The 20,998-nt window shown below is 48.8% G+C and overlaps 1 protein-coding gene across 7 annotated transcripts in view; it reads left to right on the forward strand.

Annotated features, from left to right (window-relative positions):
- The window catches only part of plekhg7 (pleckstrin homology domain containing, family G (with RhoGef domain) member 7), a 96,736-nt gene that overhangs the window by 12,417 nt on the left and 63,321 nt on the right, over positions 1-20,998 (forward strand). For 4 of the 7 annotated variants that reach the window (XM_072562341.1, XM_072562336.1, XM_072562335.1 and 1 more), the window contains exon 2: positions 8,307-9,023. The exons of 1 other annotated variant lie outside the window; for it this stretch is intronic. In XM_072562341.1, coding sequence (XP_072418442.1) covers positions 8,334-9,023 — 690 coding nt within the window. In that variant the 5' untranslated portion in view covers positions 8,307-8,333. Of the gene's footprint in view, positions 1-1,143; positions 1,166-8,306; positions 9,024-20,998 lie in introns of those variants that run through there. 2 more of the 7 variants (XM_072562339.1, XM_072562338.1) reach the window with 2 other exon arrangements.

Consider the following 20,998-nt stretch of genomic DNA (forward strand, 5'->3'; position numbering starts at 1 on the left):
TTTCCCCATTTCCCCTCCCCCCCACTTATCCCAGTCCCAAACCTCCAACTCGCCACTGCCTTCTTGACCTATCCGTCTTCTTTCCCATCTATCCGCTCCACCCTCTTCTCCAAACTATCACCCTCTCCCTCACCTTCATCTACCTATCACTACCTTCCCCCCAGGCCCACCCACCCCTCCAATGTATCTCTCAGCACCCCCCCGGCCCACAAGTCTCATTCCTGATGAAGGGCTTATGCCCAAAACATCGACTCTCCTGCTCCTCAGATGCTGCCTGACCTGCTGTGCTTTTCCAGCACCACACTCTCGACTCTGATCTCCAGCATCTGCAGTCCTCACTTTCTCCAAGTCTCTCTTGAACTTTTTGGAATACCCATCCAGATGACTTTTAAATGTTATAATTGTACCAGCCTGCACCACTTCCTCTGGCAGCTCATTCCATACACGCACCACCCTCTGGGGGAAGAAAATTGAAAAATAACTTGATGGGGTCTTTTTCATGAATCTAAATGAAGTCATCAAGGTCCCTTTTCTTCCCCACAAAGACTAACCGATGGAACATAAGGAGCCTGCAAGGTTTGACCTGAGATTAGCATAAATAGCTTGTTCATTTATGTGTGAGAACCCAGCCAGTGGAAGCAATAGCAGTTTAGTCTCTCGTTATGATTGAGGGTGTGGGTTACACAACGGGGAAGTGGTTTTGCAGGTTTCTCTTCATTACCCAACTGTCTGGAATTCCTATACTTGCTAACAAATAAAATATTGCCAGGTGAATAATGGCTCCAACCTTGACTGAATTACATGTGTCATTTGGGTGTGTTTTTTAATTTTAAAAATATACTTTATTCATAAGAAATGTCTTTGTACATATTCATATCACCAACGCTGTTCAGTTCTGTACCATAACATATCAAGGAAACAATCGAACATTGGCTATCCAAAAGAATGAAAGACATCTCTTACGTATACAAGATTATATTTACATTTATTGATGCACTAGGATGGTTTCGAGAACTGAACCCTCCCCCATTTGCCTCCAGCAGAAAGATCTCAGACAGTCGTCTTTCCCAACCGCACCTTGGCAGCATCTGCGTCCAGCTTTAGTGTGCCCCTCAGTATCTAGTCCTGGATCTTGGAATGTGCCAGTGTGCAACACCAGGTTAAGGTGAAGTCCTTGCTCTGGAAGACCAACATGTTTTGGGGCCGACATTTTAAAAGTTATAATTCCAGGATTTTCTACAAAAGAGGGCCGGTACAACTAGAGAGAGAGAGAGAGAGAGAACTCATGGAATGTCACCTGTGTGAATGTGAAGGCTATTTTAAAAACAAGGAGAAAGGCGGCACGGTGGCTCAGTGGTTAGCACTGCTGCCTCACAACGCCAGAGACCCGAGTTCAATTCCAGCCTTGGGCAACTGCCTGTGTGGAGTTTGCACATTGTCCCCCTGTCTGCGTGGGTTTCCTCCCACAATCCAAAGATATGCAGGTTACGTGAATTGGCCATGCTACATTGCCCATCGCATTCATGGATCTGTAGGTTAGGTGCATTAGTCAGGGGTAAGTGTAAAGTGATGGGGAATGTGTTTGGGAGGGATATTCCTTGGAGGGTCAGTATGGACTTTAGGGACTGTTCCCACACTGTAGGGATTCTAAGATTCTAAAAGTGAGGACCGCAGATGCTGGAGATCAGATCAAAACGTGTGGTGCCGGAAAAGCACAGCCGGTCAGGCAGCATCCGAAGAGCACCAGAGTCGACTTTTCGAGCATTAGCTCTTCATTAGGAATGGGGGGAGAGGTGTGGCCTGAAGGGGGTGGGGCTGGGAGGAAGGCAGCTGGGAATGCAATGAAGGTGGGGGAGGGGAGGTGATGGTGATAGGCCAGAGTGGATAGGTGGGAAGGAAGATGGACAGGTCAAGAGGGTGGTGCCAAGTTGGAAGGTTGGATCTGCCGTAAATTGGGGGGGAGGGGAGATAAGGAAACTGGTGAAATCAACATTAATCCTGTGTGGTTAGAGGATCCCAAGGTGGAAGATGAGACATTCTTCCTCCAGGCGTCAAATGGCTAGAATCTGGCGGTGGAGGAGCTCCTTGGCTGGGTGGGAGGGGGAGTTGAAGTGGTCAGCCACAGGATTCCACAAGTTGGCGTCCAGTCTCCCTAGTGTAGAGGAGACCACATCGGGAGTAATGGATACAGTTGATGATGTGTGTGGAAGTTCAGGAAAATCTCTGCCAGATGTGGAAAGATCCTTTAGGGCCTTACATGGAAGGTGTGGGCACAGGTTTTACATCTCTTCTGGTGGCGAGGGAAGGTGTTGGGAGGGGAGGGTGGGTTGGTGGGGGCATGGACCTAACAAGGAAGTTGCGGAGGAAAGAGTCTCTGCAGAATGTAGATAGGGGTGGGGAGGGAAATATATCTCTAATGGTGGGGTCTGTTTATAGGTGGCAGAAGTGGCGGAGCATGTTGTGATGTATAGGGAGGTTGGTGGGGGTGGAAGGTGAGGACCAGGGAGGTCTTGTCCTTGTTGCGACTGGAGGGGTAGGGTTCAAGAGTGGAAGTGTGGGAAGTGGAGGAGATGCACTGGAGGGCATCATTGACCATGTGGGAGGGGGAATTGCAGTCATTGAAGAAGGAGGCCATCTGGTATGTTCTATGGTGGAATTGGTCCTCTTGGGAGCAGATGCAGTGGCAGAGGAATTGGGAGTAGGGAATAGCATGTTTACAGCAGGTAGGGTGGGAGGAGGTGTTGGCCAGGTAGCTGTAGGAGTTGATGGATTTGAAGTAGATGTCTGTGTTGAGCCGGTCACCAGAAATGGAGATGGAGAGGTCCAGGAAGGGGGGTTGAGGTCAGGGTGGAAGGTATTCATGAAGTTGATGAACTGTTCAACCTCCTCGTAGGAGCATGAGGTGGTGCCAATACAGTCATCAATGTAGCGGAGGACAAGGTGGGGAATGGTGCCTGTGTAACAGTGGAAGATGGACTATTCCATGTACTCAATGAAGAGGCAGACATAACTGGGGCCCACAAGAGTGCCCATGGCTACCCCATGGGTCTGGAGGAACTGGAAGGACTCGAAGGAGAAATTGTTGAGGGTGAGGACCAGTTTGGCCAATCAAATGAGAGTGTCAGTGGAAGGGTAACGATGGGACGATGGGAGAGGAAGAAATGGAGGGCTTGGAGGCCTTTGCCATGTGTACAGGGAATGGATATCCATGGTGAAGACGAGGCATTGGGGGCCAGGGAAACGAAAGTCATGGAGGAGATGGAGGGTGTGGGTGGTGTCCTGATGAATGTGGGGAGATCCTAGACCAAGGGGGGTAGGATATGCAGAGATAGGCTGGGTAGGGCAGAAATAGGTTGAGAGGATGGGTCGATCAGGTCAGTCAGGTTTGTGAATTTTGGGTGGGAGGTAGAACCGGGCATTGTGGGGTTCCCGTATTATGTGGTTGGAGGCTGTAGGTGGGATATTCCCTGAGGAAATGAGGTTATGGATGGTCTGGGAGATGATGGATTGGAAATGGGAGGCGAGGTCATGGTCAAGAGGGCAGTAGGAGGAGTTGTCTGCGAGCTGACGGCTGGTTTCAGCGGTGTAGAGGTTGGTGCACAAAACTACCACTGCTCCCCCCTGTCCACTGGTTTGATGTTGCCGTTGGGGTTATAGTGGAGGGAGTGGAGGTCTGCGCGTTGTGAGGGTGAGAGGTTGGCGTGGGTGAGAGGGATGGACAGGTTGAGGTGGTCAATGCCACAGAGGCAGTTGGAAATGTAGACATCGAGAGCGGGTAACAGACCAGCACAGGGTGTCCAAGTGGATGGAGAGTGTTGGAGATAGGAGAAGGGGTCCCTTGAGGATGGGTGGCATTCCTGATGGAAAAAGTAAGCTCGGAGATGGAGATGGCTAAAGAAAAATTCGATATCACAACGTGCATTGAATTCATTGATCCGAGAGCATAGTTGGAGTAAGGTAAAGTCTTTACTCAGTGAGGGGGAAGTTTGGGGGGGATGGTAAAAACATGGCAGGGCTGGGAGCTAGGTGGGGAGCTGAAGTTAGGCGTGAGGGAAGAGGCTGTCTCTAGAGTGGGTGTGGTTATGGTATCATGGGTGACGTCACCAATGGAAGTGTTTTGAGGTCAGGGTGGAAGGTGTTCGTGAAGCTGTTGAACTATTTCAAGCATACGCTCTTTAAACTGGAGCAGAGGTAAGTCAAGTCAGACTTGACTGTAAACTGTTGTCATTGCAAAGATAATTGAAGTGGCTTGACTATTCAACTGCAAGCCACCCCCGTGGATTATGTCCCAAATTGCAGGCACATTTTCTTTTGAAGATTACACAAGGCCAGGGCAGAAAAAGTCAGTTTCAAATCTACATGAGTGGCCTAGTGGGACTGCATGCTGTTGTGAGTACCAGCCTGGGTTTGTGCATTTATGTTGCTGTGTTACTATCCCCTGGTTACCCCTCTGTTGTAAGTAAAGACCCTTTCTCACTCCAACCTCTGCAAACCAGTTCAAAAGGAACTAGCTCCTGGGTGAGGAGCTCGGTTGGTCCCAATGGACGTTCTCTCATGCTGAATGCTAGAGTTCAATCACAAGGAATCAGAACCACAGAATCTCAACCCATCTGCAAAACAAAGGATCATGAAACCAACTGAACAACCACCAACATACATGTTACTGGTAATCTCCATTACAGTGACTGCAGGCTGCAGATTCTTTCCCGATGAAGGGTTTTTGCCTGAAACGTCGATTTATCCAGCTCCTCAGATGCTGCCTGACCTGCTGAGATTTTCCAGCACCACTCTAATCTTCACTTTAACCTCCAGCATCTGCAGTTACTACATCTGTCTCTGCAGAGTTCAATTGTCAGGTGTTCGTCCGCAATTCAAAGACCGACCTATGTATCTTTTATCAAACTTTTATCTTTTTTTTGGACTTATCTGTTACATCTAAGCTGTGTATGGGTGTTGCATTCATAATTTTTCTCATGCTTAGTCATTAGAAAATTCACTCTTTGTTAACTTCAGAGAGTCTGGTTTAATTGGCTCCTTTTAAAACACAAATTCATTTCAGATTGGGAGAAAGCCATCCACAAGGGATGACGTCTGTTTATAAATTGACGTTGTTGTGACCGGCCGGTGGAGGATGCAGGAGGTGAATTAAAACAGGAGCCAGTTCATCCCTCCTCACCTGGGAGCTGAACTACTTGGGGATCCCCATCGGGAACATTAGATAAGGGAACCTTGCCGAGAGTCTGAGTATAATGCGTTAAAGGGCTGAACAGGGACCGCTCACTCAATTGGTGCCTGAAATCAGAAAGGGAGGGAAGTCATTCAAAGATGAGGGTCTGAGTAATACAGGTCTATATTTGCTCGAGTCAAGAAGACAATTTCCCCCGAGGCATACAAGATTCTGATTTTGAGCGAGAAAACCCTGAGAGGACATTTCCACTGGCCGGGGAATCTAAACCACAGCCACCTGATAAGGGAGCGATCATTTGGATTGAGATGAGGAGAGACGGCTTCAAGCATGGGGTTGTGAAATCTATGGAATTCTGTACCCAGAGGGTTGTAGATATTCCATCCTTCAATACTTCACGATAAGATAGAACTTCGCTGTCTCAGGAAATCCAGGGATATGGGTGTGGGCAGGAAAGTGGAGTTGAAACCCAAGATCATATTAAATGGTGATGGGCCAAATGGCCACCTCTTGCCAATTCTTATGTTTTGGTAACTAAAAACTGATCAAATATAGAGTTGTTTTGGCCATTTTGCAAACTTCTTGAAATAACTTTGGGAATCCAAAGTGTCATAACTTACGTTGCATAACTTTGCTGCTTTGGGCCAGTACTTATTTCGATTTGAATCTCTGGCCGGGGTTTATTTTAACCAGGGGCCTTTAAGAAGCTCAGTTGTTGGTCCTTGCTTTGCAGGATGGTAACGAGCTGGGCAAAAGTCAGTCAAATTACCAAAGCTAAGGGGCTGTAACTTTGGAACAACGGGAGTGAAAAACCTTCAAAGTTAGGATTGTCATGGATGTAGGTTTGCTCGCTGAGCTGCAAGTTCATTTTCAGATATTTCATCACTATACTAGGTAACATCTTCAGTGAGCCTCTGGATGAGGCACTGCTGGCATGGCCCACTTTCTATTTATGTGTTTAGGTTTAGATTAGATTACTTACAGTGTGGAAACAGGCCCTTCGGCCCAACAAGTCCACACCGCCCCACCGAAGCGCAACCCACCCATACCCCTACATCTACCCCTTACCTAACACTACGGGCAATTTAGCATGGCCAATTCACCTGGCCTGCACATCTTTGGACTGTGGGAGGAAACCGGAGCACCCGGAGGAAACCCACGCAGACATGGGGAGAACGTGCAAACTCCACACAGTCAGTCGCCTGAGGCGGGAATTGAACCTGGGTCTCTAGTGCTGTGAGGCAGCAGTGCTAACCACTGTGCCACCGTGCCACCCAGGGTTTCTTTGGGTTTGTGATGTCATTTCCTGTCGTTATGTCATTTCATGTTCTTTTTCTCAGGGGATGGTAAATGGGATGCAAGTCAATGTGTTTGTTGATAGAGTTCCGGTTGGAATGCCATGCTTCTAGGAATTCTAGTCTCCGTTTGGCTTGTCCTAAAATGGATGTGTTGTTCCAGTCAGTGGTGTCCTTCCTCATCCGTATGTGAGGATACTAGTGAGAGTGGGTCATGTTTTGTGGCTAATTGATGTTCATGTATCCTGGTGGCTAGTTTTCTGCTTGATTGTCCACTGTAGTGTTTGTTACGGTTCTTGCGAGGTATTTTGTAAATGTAAACTTAGGATTGCACTTTTGACGGAGGCTCGCATACCAGTTTTCCGTTGAGGAAGAATCCTGTCTTTCATGTAATAGATTGCACTGGTTGACCTTGTGAACTGCCTTTTGACACACAGAAGCCTGATTGTAAATTCTGTCAGAATGTGGTGCAATCATTTACTGGTACAGTCCAAAGGTGTGCTCCCATTGACCCATTATTGCCCATCCCTAAGCACCGTGGACAAGGTGGTGGTGAGCTGCTGTCTTGAACTGCTCCCCTCCATCTGGTGTAGGTAGGTGCACCTAGAGTGCTGATGGTAGGGGGGTGGGGTTCCAGGATTTTGACCGAGCAACAGTGAAGGAATGGGTGATATCATTCCAAGTTGGGTTGGCATGTGTCTCAGTGGGAGTCAAACAACTGGTGCTCTCATGATACAATCCCATGCATGTGCTGCCCCTCTCCTTCGAGATGGTAGAGTTTGCAAGTTTGCAAGGTGCTGTTGATGGAAGCTAAGGGAGTCGCTACAGGGCATCTTGCAGGTGACTAAAGTAGTGGCGGGAGTGAATATTTGAGGTTGTAAGTGGAATTCCAATCAATCGGGCTGCTTTATCCTGGATGGTCTGAAACTTCTTGGTTGTTACTGGGGCTGCAGTCACCAGGCAGTTCTGCCACCCTTCTGACTTGTGTCCTATAGATGGTAGACAGGCTTTGTGTGGAGAGTCAGGAGGTGAGCCAGTCACCACAAAATTCATAGCCCAGCTCTTCCAGCCAACAGTTTTAATATGGCCAGTCCAGTTCAGTTTCTGGTCAATGATCGGTTGAGAGAGGAAGTGGTAAGGTTGAACTGGACCATGTCAGCATAAAATTGATGAGGTGTCATCGGTTCAAGTTGGCAAGAAGTAGCAGATAGGCGAGAAGGCAGAGGGGGATTAAGAGTAGATCTGCGGGGAACCTCAGAAGACAGATCAGGAGTAGGAAGAGGAGCCATTGGAACTGAAACCGTTGCTATGGTGAGATAAATAAAGATGGAACCTGGTGAGGCCTGACCCGTCCACCTGAATGGAGTGGTGTCGGAGGGGATTGGTGTCATCAACCATGGTCAAAGGCTGACAGATTGAAAAGGATGAGGTGAAAAGTGCCCATCACAAGATTTCATCAGTAAGAGTGTCTTCGGTATGATGTGGTAATCTGATCGGCATTCTGAGAAAGATGGCATGAGTGTGGGCAGCGGCAACACATTCAAGGACTTTGAAGGGGACAGGGAAGTTGGGGATTGAGCAGCGGATTACAAGGAGGGTGGAGTCAAGGGTTGTCTTTTGTTTTGAGCAGAATGGAGTTGAAGGACCAACCTCTTAACCAAATCTTAAGGGAGAGGACAGTTAAAAATATCAAACTTTTAGGAGAGCCATGAGGCAACTCCTCCTTTGTCCGAAGACTATGTTAGGTCATGTCAGAGTGATCAAACCTTCACTTCAATAAAGTTATATGAGTTAGACTACATCAATGTTCTGTTTGTTTTTTTCAGTAGGTAAAACTCTACAAGTGATGATTCATGGAAGTCAATGTGCAAAATCTGCTCACTGACTCCTATTTGGAAATGCGAGATCGGGCCTGTGAAGTCGTGAATTTAGATCATGAAGAAGAGACCTTTGATGGAAAGAATGGTTTAAAAGAGGGTCTTTGTGCCTGGGAGCATGACGCAGAAGCCCAGGCAAGTCCATTCTCTAAGGAAGAGAAAGAGGACGAACACATCAAGAGTTTGGTGCACAGTCCATTGCCCATCTTCAGATATTCCCCGGATGTCGAGGTTTCCCAGAGTCCCTGCTTTCAGTTTGACAGGTTGGCCCCTGCCAGGGTCTCCTTGTCCCCGTCCCTACGGAGAATGAGGAGAAAGATGATGGCGTCCCCAGCTTCCCCGAGGAGTGCTGGAAGGGCTCAGAGGCTGTTGAAAGAGCCTGAAGAGCCTGTCTCCGACATTGACTCCTCTGTACCAGCCGATTACTTACAGATCCCATGTCCTACAACGGAGACAGCCTCTGTTGACCAGAGAGCTGCAGATAAGGAGGTTCCAACACATCTACAGCAAGACTCTCCGCAAAGTGGAGAAGGCCTGTTGCCTGACAGCCAGCAAAAGAGTGACCATGTCAGGGATACACCAATCATCCCACCTGATAAAGACATTCCTCTCTGGGCAAGACGAAAGGGTGACTGCACACTCACTTTGCTGGATGATCTTCAGGAGGTAAAACACACTTTACTTTATAGTTTTTCCACTGCATCTAGCTTACACTTGGCACAAACTAATCCACTTAAACAATTTCCAAGAAATCATACCCTTAGGTTGGCAGGGTGGCTCAGTGGTTAGCAATGCTGCCTCACAGCACCAGGTTCAAGTCTACCCTTGGATCAATGTCTATGTGGAGTTTGCACATTCTCCCCATGCCTCTGTGAGTTTCCTCTGGATGCTCCAGTTTCCACCCACAGTCCAAAGATGTACAGGTCAGGTGGATTGACCATGGGAAATTGTCCATAGTGTCCAGAGATATGTAGGCGAGGTGCATTAGCCATGAGAAATGCAAGGTTACAAGGATAAGATGGGGAATGGGTCTGGGTGCAATGCCCTTTGGTGTGGACTCGATGGGCTGATTGGCCTGCTTCCACACCATAGTGCAGAGGCAGTGACTGACAGGAGTAGAATCAGCCCCTTTGTTTATCAAAGAGATTATAAACTGGAACTGCTCCGATTCTGAAGAACTATTTACATAACCGAGTCAGTTTTCTTATCAGACATCAGTTGAAGGCTGTTAGAATTTACCCCTGTCTGTGAGGTTAACCTGGCAGACTGTGCAAATATCACTGTCAGTGACAGGGCAGCAGTGAGGAGAAGGCATTCCTGCATATCAATGCAATGACAGCATTTGCCTTCCTGTAGTTATGGAAGGTTCTGTAACAAATCCAAATCTTCTTTTCTTTTGAACAAATGAATCTCTTTCTCTACATCTCAAACGTGTGAACGTTTTGGCCTGGAACTTTGCATAGAGGACTTTATACTTAACAGCCAGGTGCAGGGAGAGGCTTTTACCCAGACACTGAGAGTGGTGGGGCACCCTTCACCCTGACACGGGTGTGGGAGGGGTCACCCTTCACCCTGACACAGGTGTGGGAGGGGTCACCCTTCACACTGACACGGGTGTGGGATGGGTCACCCTTCACTCTGACACGGGTGTGGGATGGGTCACCCTTCACCCTGACACAGGTGTGGGATGGGTCACCCTTCACACTGACACGGGTGTGGGATGGGTCACCCTTCACCCTGACACAGGTGTGGGAGGGGTCACCCTTCACCCTGACACAGGTGTGGGAGGGGTCACCCTTCACTCTGACACGGGTGTGGGATGGGTCACCCTTCACCCTGACACAGGTGTGGGAGGGGTCACCCTTCACTCTGACACAGGTGTGGGAGGGGTCACTCTTCACCCTGACACAGGTGTGGGAGGGGTCACCCCTCACCCCCTCACCCCCTCACCCCTTCACCCCCCTTCACCCCTCACCCCTTCACCCCTCACCCCTTCACCCTTCACCCTGACACAGGTGTGGGAGGGGTCACTCTTCACCCTGACACGAGTGTGGGAGGGGTCACTCTTCACCCTGACACAGATGTGGGAGGGGTCATTCTTCACCCTGACACAGGTGTGGGAGGGGTCACCCTTCACCCTTCACCCCTTCACCCTTCACCCTTCCCCCTGACACAGGTGTGGGAGGGGTCACTCTTCACCCTGACACGAGTGTGGGAGGGGTCACTCTTCACCCTGACACAGATGTGGGAGGGGTCACCCTTCACCCTGACACAGGTGTGGGAGGGGTCACCCTTCACCCTTCACCCTTCACCCTGACACAGGTGTGGGAGGGGTCACTCTTCACCCTGACACGAGTGTGGGAGGGGTCACTCTTCACCCTGACACAGATGTGGGAGGGGTCACCCTTCACCCTGACACGAGTGTGGGAGGCGTCACTCTTCACCATGACACAGGTGTGGGAGGGGTCACCCTTCACCCTGACACAGGTGTGGGTGGGGTCACCCTTCACCCTGACACGAGTGTGGGAGGCGTCACTCTTCACCATGACACAGGTGTGGGAGGGGTCACCCTTCACCCTGACATGAGTGTGGGAGGGGTGCAGGGTGAGGTGGGGTGTGAAGCAGGGGAAAGAAGATTTTCAATCTTGCCCACTTTGTATGGGAGGTTAAGCTGAGGTCACATCTACTGTCATAGGTGCTGTTAAAGATTAAGTGGTCATGCCAATTCAGTTGCTGTTTACATATCTCTCCATTGACATCAAGAGACATAGAAAATCAGCTCAAAGTACACCATTGGGCCCTTCCAGTCTGCCCCACCATTCACAATGACTATCCAACTCAATGCCCTGTTCCCATTTTCTCCCCAAACTCTTTGGAGAACTATATCTAACCCCTTCTCGAAAACATTCAATGCTTTGGCCTCAGCTGCTTTCTCGATGATTTGTTACACCGCTGATGAAGCCAGTTAACAATCTGCCACTTTATGGGGCAGCCACAGTTGGGGTAAAATCAACACTGGCTCCTTCAGTGATGTAACAAGTCACCGAGTTGTAGCAAATCAGTTAGGGGTGGATAATAAATGCTGTCATTGCCAGTAACACTCACATCGAGAGAATGAGTTAAAATAATCGAAGTGTAAATCCATTCCACCCATGATTACGACACTGTGCCATTGCTTGAGGCAAAGTGGATGACTAAAGTATATTCCATGGCAACTGGTGTTATCTGAAATGGTGTTATTGTCTCAGATAAGAACCCAGTTCTTTCACTGACCTTACAGGGTGGGGTTCAGGTTGAGCCAACTCTGCACAACACCCACTCACATTCAATGTTGCAGCAGAAATGAAGTGGTTCCTGATTACATTCCCTGCAACCACAGCAAGGTAGCAGCAACTTGAGATGTGTATGAGACCGCTGTATAAATGTGAGAGGTTCATATTGAACACTGATATAGACAGAGCAAAGGAGCCCAAAACATTAGGACATCATAAACTGGGGATCTTCGAACTCGGGCCGAAGAATGTGGTGTTGGGAAAGCACAAGTGGTCAGTCAGCATCCAAGAAGCAGCGGACTCGACATTTCGAGCATAAGCTCTTCATTAGGAATGTTCAAAATACCGACTCTCCTGCCCCTCGGATGCTGCCTGACTGGCTGTGCTTTTGGAGCACCACACTTTTCGATTCTGATCTCCAGCATCTGCAGTGCTCACTATCCCCTATTTTATAACTGGGGGCCAATCTGAGAAGTTTGGATAGAGACTATCAGAATCATTGAATCCCTGCAGGTGGAAACAGGTCATTTGGTCCAACAAGTCCACACTGACCCTCCAAAGAGTAAACTGGAATGTGCCTATGCAGTGGAAGTCTGGAGAGGAATGCAGTAGTGCCTGTCGAGGTTTGTCCTGAGTAGCTCCGTGACGCAGGACTCTGTGCTCTATGGTCTGTTTCCCGGGACGCTCCCCTATTACTCTACATTTACCCTTGACTAATGCACCTAGCCTAGACATCCCTGAACACTATGGGTAATTTAGCATGGCCAATTCACTTGGCCTGCACATCTTTGGATTGTGGGAGGAAACCACGCAGACACAGGGAGAATGTGCAAACTCCACTCAGACAGCTGCCAGAGGTAGGAATCGAACCTGGGTCCCTGGCACTGTGAGGCAGCAGTACTAACCGCTGAGCCGGCATGCCACCTGTAAACTCAGCTTTGGGAGGTTGTGGTATAAGTTCTATGAACAACATGCAGGATGGTTTAACTCAGACAGTGACAATGGGAAGCTATAGTAATGAGGAGCTATGGGATTGTTGCCATGGAAATGCAGCAAGTGAGAGGAGATTAGATGGAATGTTTTTATCTACATAATGTTTTGATCGAATTAAGAGAATGTTGAAAGTTTACCAAAAGAATTATTTTCACAAGAGCAAAAGTTCACCTTCCATGTCGGTGTCCATTCAAGCAGGTTGACCTCTATCCTTGATCTACCTTTGCCCCCTATCCCTGATTGGTCAGTCTTCAAAGCTGTAAGTTAATGCTTGCCAACTGTTTTCCCACTTTGGCCCACTTTAATGCTTTATACTTGTTGTGATCTCCAGACTGAGAATTGTGTGGATCGTTTTGCAGATGGGTGGGCACGGAGGGGGAAGACGAGACGGTGAGGGTGAGGAGTTCATGGTACGAGGTACAGCCAGAAACAAAAAGCCAAGACACCTACCTTTTTTTAGGCTCTGTTAGCGGTAAAGGTCAGGCCTCACAGCTCACTTCCTTAGGCCTTGTAGATAGATATTTTCTAATCAGAGATGTTACTACACCCCTCTAGAGCAAACTTGACTTGAACGCAGGTCATTTTCAAACATGACCTTGGGCTCACAGCATTGGTGACTGACTGTGTGGAGTTTGCACATTCTCCCTGTGTCTGCTTGGATTTCCTGTGGGTGCTCTGAAATTCCCCCACAATCCAAAGTTGTGCATGTTAGGTGAATTGGTCATGCTAAATTGGCTGTAGTGTTCAGGGATGTGTAGGTTAGATGTATTAGTCATGGGTAAATGTAGAGAAGTAGGGGAATTGGTCTGGGTGGGTTACTCTTCAGAGGGTCGATGTGGATTTGTTGGGCCGAAGGGCCGGTTTCTGCACTGTAGGGATTCTATAAAAAATTCTATAAGTGTCAAGCTACATGTGGCCCCACCACACTGTTCTGTATTTGTAAAATTTTCCTACCTGTCCTGTTTTGATACCATCACCTTGAAAAATTGTTATGATCTCTCTACCTTAGTTTGTACAGTTTTGGATTACTCATTACTTTGATTAGACCCTTGGCTTGTGACCCTTACACTTATCATGTTCTTCCAGTCATTTAGTTTTTCTCCAGCACCACCTTATTTTTAGTTTTTTCTAATTATCTCTCTGCATCATTTAATTGGATTATAGGTCATCCCTTTGCTTGTTATTCAGCTGTTGACAATTTGTTCACACTGTCTAACATTCTTGGGTCACCTGCAGACACTTAGTATCTGACATTCCACTCACAGCAGTTGTATGATTTTTTTTATCTCTCTTGCCTATGAATTCTGTGTCTGTGTGCTGTTCTCTCTTGCTCTTCACCTGACAAAGGGGCTGCACTCTGAAAGCTTGCGATTTCAAATAAACCTTTTGGAATATTACCTGGTGTCGCATGACTTCTGACCTTGTAATAGCTGAAATGCCCTTTATGTTCTGTGGTAACCAGAACTGTACGCAGTGTTCTATGTGTGTGTGTGGTTACACCGATGATTTATAAAGTGGGGAATTACTTCACTGATCAGACTTACTGTTGATCTTTTCATGCGTTCAAACATCTGAATACCCAAATTTGCAGTTCCCAGGTGCTGGTTCAGCTTTCTGTCACCTTTAGAAAATTTGTGCTCCACGTTCTACATTGTATTCCCTTATTTCCTGAAGGTTAGTTGTACTTTGGGTTATTTTATGTCCACTTGAGGGAGCAGAAGGAACAAGGGAAGCAGAAAGACTTCCGGGTTTGGAATGTCTCCATTAAACCTTCCTGCTCTGCTCCAAGGAGAATAATCCCATTTCCTCCACATGATTGGAGTAAACCTGCACCACTTTCAAGGCTCTGACACCCTTCCTAAACTTTGAAGCCGAGAACTACTTATTCCAATTGCCTCGAAGGTCCCAGCCTGTTACCAACCCAGATCAAAGCCTTACCTCCAATTCCACACCCTGTGTACTCCCTTTGATCACTGATTGCTTTCTTGACTTTTTAATTGATGTCAATCAGCTAAATTTGTTCAGCAAACCACTTCAGAGAGAGGCTTTCCCCGATTCTGGGAATTGTGTACAAACAATCCATCAGAAGCGTTAAAAGGAATCGTCCTTTGTACTCTGCGAGGATCTCTGTCAAAAGTGAGAAGCTCCAATTGAAGTCAGAGAGTCATTTTTTTTTCCTTATTCATTCACGGATTGAGAACATCAATGGCTAGGCAGCATTTATTATCCATCCCTAATTGCCAAGAAGAGAGTGAAGGGTCAACTACATTACTGTGGGTCTGGAGTCACTTGTAGCCCAGACCAGGTAAGGATGGCAGATTCCTTCTCTAAAGAGCATTAGTAAACCAGATGGGTTTTTCCTGACAATCAACATGGTCATCATTAGACTCTTAATTCAAATTCCACTATCTACCATGGTGGGATTTGAACCCAGGTCCCTCAGATGTTATCTGGATTAATGGTTCAGTGATAATACCATTAGGCCGCCACCTTCATCATTTGAGTGTGCAAGTGCATTTGAGAAATCTGGTTACCAGGATGGCTAATAAAATCTCCACAGCCTACATGCTGTGAGTATTAAGTATTGTTAAACCTAACCAGACTGTTGTAGACATACATAGTTAACAGCATCGTTGCCAGCGCTGCACCAAATTTGCATCCACTCTCAATCCTTTAATTCTGCAGAAATGTGACTGGTACTTGAATGTTGTCAAAACAAAACTCCTAACATCCCAGGCATGGACAGCCACATCCAGCTTCTACGTCTGTTGAAGGAGAGTCTGGAATATATTGAATATGCCCTAGATCTTAGCAACGACCTCTCAGAAGGCCACCCTTGACGATGAGATCCTACACAGATCTGCTGCACCCCTTCATCCTCCTACAAACTACAGCAAAGACTGTTTGACAATGAAGACCTTCACAGGTCAACGGAAGTCCTAGTGAAGTAGCCTTAAAGGGTAATAGAGGCAGAAACCATCATAACATTAGCTGTGCGTAGAGAGGTTATGTTACATTAGAGTGATGCTGGAATGCTCCCGATGCAGCATGGGGAGACTGGATGCCTTCTCACAGAGCGCTTTAGGAAACATCTCCGGGACACCCGCACCAATCAACCTCACCATCCCGTGGCCCAACATTTCAACTCCCCCTACCACTCTGCCAAGGACATGCAGGTCTTGGGCCTCGTCCATCACCACACGAGCCTGGAGGAAGAAAACGCTTCATCTTCCGCCTCGGAACACTCCAACGCCAGGGCATCAATGTGGACTTCACCAGTTTCCTCATTTCCCCTCCTCCCACCTTAACCCCAGTTTCAACCTTCCAGCTCTGCACTGTCCTCATGACCTGTCCTACCTGTCAATCTTCCTTCCCACCTACCCACTCCACCCTCCTCTCTGACCTATCATCTCCATCCCCACCCCCATCCACCTATTATACTCTTTGCTACCTTCTCCCCACCCTCATCCCCCTCCCATTTATCTCTCCATCCCAGAGGCTCCCTGCCTTCATTCCTGATGAAGGGCTTTTGCCCGAAACCTTGATTTTCCTGCTCCTCGGATGCTGCCTGACCTGCTGTGCTTTTCCAGCACCACTCTAATCTCAACTCTGATTTCCAGCATCTGCAGTCCTCACTTTTGTCTAAGGGGAGGTAATGGCCTAGTGGTGTTAATGCTAGGTTTAATAATCAAGAGACGCAGCTAATGTTTTGAGTTCAAATCCCACAAGGCAGGTGACAGAATTTTAATTCAGTAATCTGGAATTAAGGATCTGATAATGGCCATATATCTATTGTTAACTGCCAGAAAAACCCATTTGATGCCCTTGAGAAAAGGAAACTGCCATCCTTACCTAGTCTGGCCTACATGTGACTCCAGACACACAGCAATGTGGCTGACTCTTAACTGTCCTCTGGGTAATTAGGGATGGGCAATAAATGTTGATCTAGCCAGTGATGCCCTCATTCCATGAATGAATGGAAAATGGGATTAGAACAGTAAGGTGGTGGTTTTAGACTGGCACCAATGCAACAGGCAGAAGGGTCCTTTTTAACACTGTAGACCTCTTTGACACATTGAAGCTTCTGGGAGAATCCCTTTAGTTTGTGAGACATCCAGTTCCACTGGCCTGAAGATCTGTAGGTAGAGAATTGGTCTGCCCAGTCACATGGGGATCCACGACAGGAGCCTATGAGGCTGAATGGCCATCATCCTTGTACCAAGGAACCACCAATAAATGAGCGCTCGGACCAGGGACTCATTTGTTGCCAGGCCAAATCTAGGAGCTACCTCCAGAAGAGGGTACCCTCTTTGAGTTGGCAAGTATTGAGACTGGCAGCTGTGCAGAGTTGGCATGATGTTCCCTGAAGTGAATTGTTACTGGTGAGTCAGAACTGTCTGATTCAGGACAAACTATGTGACTTGTCTCAAGTTTGGGAGTCACCTCTGACTGTGCAACAACAGTGACTGACAGGTGCAGAGACCTTTAACACTGCCCTATGTCCCAATCTGTTCCACAAGAGGATCATTGAACAATATTCCAGGCTGAGCCACACAAGCAGACACCAGGAAAAATTAATAATGGGTTAGCTTGAAGAAGTATCTTAAAGTAGGAGAGTGCGGTGGAGAGATGGAGAGGTTTAGGAAGGAAATTCCAGGGTTTTCCCGTTGAGTTTGTGTTTCCTAGAGTGAGTAAAGTGTGGAGGTGGCTGTGGAATTGTCTAGAGCTGGGCACTCTTTTTCCAATCCAGGAGGCTCACAGGAACCTGCTAAATCATATCAGAGAGGGATATCTAAACCCCATCACCCTCGGTTGCAGCCCACAATCCCTCAACCTGGCTACACCTCCTACTTTTTGTCTTTAAGAATGTGTAAAAAGTTTTAATTTTTTTAAATTTCAAAAATATATTTTATTCATAAAATAATTTGATGGTCTGTACAGTTGGTCATACCAGACATACGTAAACATTTACATACAGAGATCAGAATTTATCATTTGTATACACAGGTCTGTACATTTATCAATCATACGTCCATATATTTAGCTGAGGCGTCAGCAGAGCCCAAATGACTGCGTGGGCCCCCTGTTCTTAGGCAGGCAGATGGTACACAGTGGTCTTTCCCCACCGCGCCTTGGCAGCAGCTGCCCCAAGCTTCAGTGCATCCCTCAACTCGTAGTTCTGGACCTTGGAATATGCCAGTCTGCAACACTCAGTCGGGGTCAACTCCTTCAGCTGGAAGATCAACAGGTTTCAGACCGCCCAGAGAGCGTCCTTCACCGAGTTGATGATCCTCCAGGCACAGTTGATGTTCGTTTCGGTGTGCGTCACCGGGAACAGGCCGTAGAGCACGGAGTCCCACGTCACGGCACTGCTTGGGACGAACCTTGACAAACACCACTGCATTCCTCTCCAGATTTCTTCAGCGTAGGCACATTCCAGAAGGAGGTGTGTGACAGTCTCGTTCCCCCCCCCCTCCCCCCGCAGCCACTTCGAGGGCAGCGTGCGGTGCGGCTGAGAGTCCGGGCGTGCATAAAGGATCTCACAGGCAGAGCCCTTCTCACCACCAGCCAAGCCGTGTCTTGGTGCTTGTGGGAAAGTTCTGGCGATGAGGCATTCTGCCAAATGGCTTTGACAGTCTGCTCAGGGAACCGCTCGATAGGATCCGCCCTCTCCTTTTCCCGAAGGGTCTCAAGGACACTACGTGCTGACCACTTCCTGATGGACTTGTGGTCAAAGGTGTTTTTCTTCATAAACTTCTCCACGAAGGACAGGTGATACGGAACGGTCCAACTACTCGGAGCGTTCCACGGCAGCGAGGCCAGGCCCATCCTTCGCAACACCGGGGACAGGTAGAACCTCAGTATGTAGTGACACTTGGTGTTTGTGTACCGGGGATCCACGCACAGCTTGATGCAGCCACACACAAAGGTGGCCATCAGGGTGAGGGTGGCATTGGGTGTATTTTTTCCCCCCGTTGCCCAGATCTTTGTACAGCAAGTCCCTTCGGACCTGGTCCATCTTTGACCTCCATATAAACTGGAAGATGGCCCGAGTAACTGCAGCAGCACAGGTTCTGGGAATAGGCCAGACCTATGCCACGTATAACAGCAATGACAGTGCCCCCACACCTGATGACCAGGTTTTTTCCCGCAATGTAGAGTGACCGTAGCTTCCATCTGCCCAGTTTCTGCCTCACTTTGCTGATACACTCCTCCCAAGACTTGGCGCACGCCCCGAACCAAATACCCAGCACCTTCAGTCCTGACAGTGAAGGGGATCAAGGATTGGTCGGCCCAGTTCCCGAAGAGCATGGCCTCACTATTGCCTCGGTTGACCTTGGCCCCCGAGGCCCGTTCAAACTGGTCACATATGCACATGAGTCTGTGCACGGACAGTGGATCCGAGCAGAAAACGGCGACGTCAGCCATGTACAGGGAGGCCTTAACCTGTAGGCCCCCGCTGCCAGGAATAGTCACCCCTCTCAGGCTCGCATCCTTCCTGATGGACTCAGCAAATGGCTCTATGCAGCACACAAACAAGGCAGGAGAGAGAGGGCAGCCCTGCCTGACTCCAGATCTGACTGGGAAGCTATCTGATTCCCACCCATTGATTGAGACTGCACTGACAACGTTGGTGTAGAGCAGTCTGATCCAATTGCAGATTCCCTCCCCAAAGCCCATTTTGGAGAGAACATCTCTCATATACCTGTGTGATATCCTGTCAAAGGCTTTCCCCTGGTCCAGGCTGATCAGGCAGGTGTCCAACCCTCTGACCTGCATGTAGGCGATCGTATCCCTGAGGAGTGTGAGACTCTCAGTGATCTTCCTGCCCAGTACAGCACAGGTTTGGTCAGGGTGAATCACCGACCCCAGAGTAGACCTGACCCGGTTGGCGATTACCTTTGACAGAATTTTGTAATCCGCATTCAACAGTGAGATTGGTCTCCAATTTCTGATTTCCTCCCTATCCCCCTTCCGCTTGTAGACGAGGGTGATGAGGCCTTTCCTCATGGATTCACTCATGGTACCTGCCCGAAGCATACTGACATACACCTCCAGCAGGTCCTGGCCAATCAAGTCCCACAGAGTGGAATAGAGCTCAACCGGTAAGCCGTCGCTTCCGGGAGTTTTATTCTTTTCGAAGGACTCGAGGGCCTTGGTCAGCTCGTCCAGAGATAGCGGCTGGTCCAGCCTCTCGTGTTCTATCGTCTAAGACCTCTGTGATAGAGGACAGGAACGACTGGGAGGCCGCGCTGTCGGTCAGCTTCGCTTCATACAGACTGGCATAGAAGGATTTGCTGATCCTCATGACGTCAGCCTGAGATGACGTTATGGAGCCATCTTCTTCCTTCAGGCTGCTGAGCACGGAGCTCTCTTTGTGCACCTTCTGGAAGAAGAAACGTGAGCACGTCTCGTCCTGCTCCACCGAGCGGACCCTGGACCGGAAGATTATCCTGGAGGCCTCCGAGGCAAAGAGCGAGGCTTGCTGGCCCTTCACCTCCTGGAGGTCCTCTGTGACATCCACCCCCATCGTCTGCAGCAGGAGCAGTTCTGCATACTTTCCTGGAGCTGGGACAGTGTTCCCCGCCTCTCTCTCGCCTCCTGAACACCTTTGAGGATGAACAACCTCTTGATGTTCCCTTATACTGTTTCCCACCAGTCCGCTGGGGACACAAAGAGGGGCTTCACGGTTCTCCAACCTGCGTAGTCCCTCTTGAGCTCCTCAATGTTTCCCGGGGTCAACAGCTTTGTGTTCAGTTTCAACATTCCCTTACCAGCCCGCTGCTCGCCCTGCAGGTGACAGTCGGCCAGCAGGAGGCAGTGGTCAGAGAAGAACACCGGCTTGATGTCGGTGGATCTGACCGAGAGCATTCGGGACACAAACAGGTAATCTATCCTTGAGCGGATAGACCCGTCTGCCCGTGACCAGGTGTATCTACGCTGCGCTCCATCTGCAGCGGTGCTGAAGACATTGTGCAGCTTGGCATTTTTTACCGTGTCCATCAGGGCTCTGGACGTAGCGTCCGGTTTACTGTCCGTCCCCCCCCCCCTCGCTGGATCGTCCATCTGCATCAATGATACAGTTGAAGTCTCCGGCCAGAATGACTGGCCTGGACGTAGCCAGCAACAGTGGAAGCTGCTGCAGGACGGCCAACCGTTCACTCTTACCCACTGGGGCGTACACATTAATCAGTCTCAGGGGAGCATTCCTGTATGTGATGTTGGTGACAAGGAGGCGCCCGCCCACCACCTCCTTAACCTCGGAGATGGTGAAGTTGCCTCCTCGCAACAGGATACCCAGGCCGGAGGCGCGGCTATCGTTGCCTCCCGATCAAACTGACGGCCCATGGGCCCACAAGCTCGACCATCTCCTGT

The sequence above is a fragment of the Chiloscyllium punctatum genome, chromosome 44 (genome assembly GCF_047496795.1).
Source record: "Chiloscyllium punctatum isolate Juve2018m chromosome 44, sChiPun1.3, whole genome shotgun sequence".
Taxonomy (NCBI): Eukaryota; Metazoa; Chordata; class Chondrichthyes; order Orectolobiformes; family Hemiscylliidae; genus Chiloscyllium; species Chiloscyllium punctatum.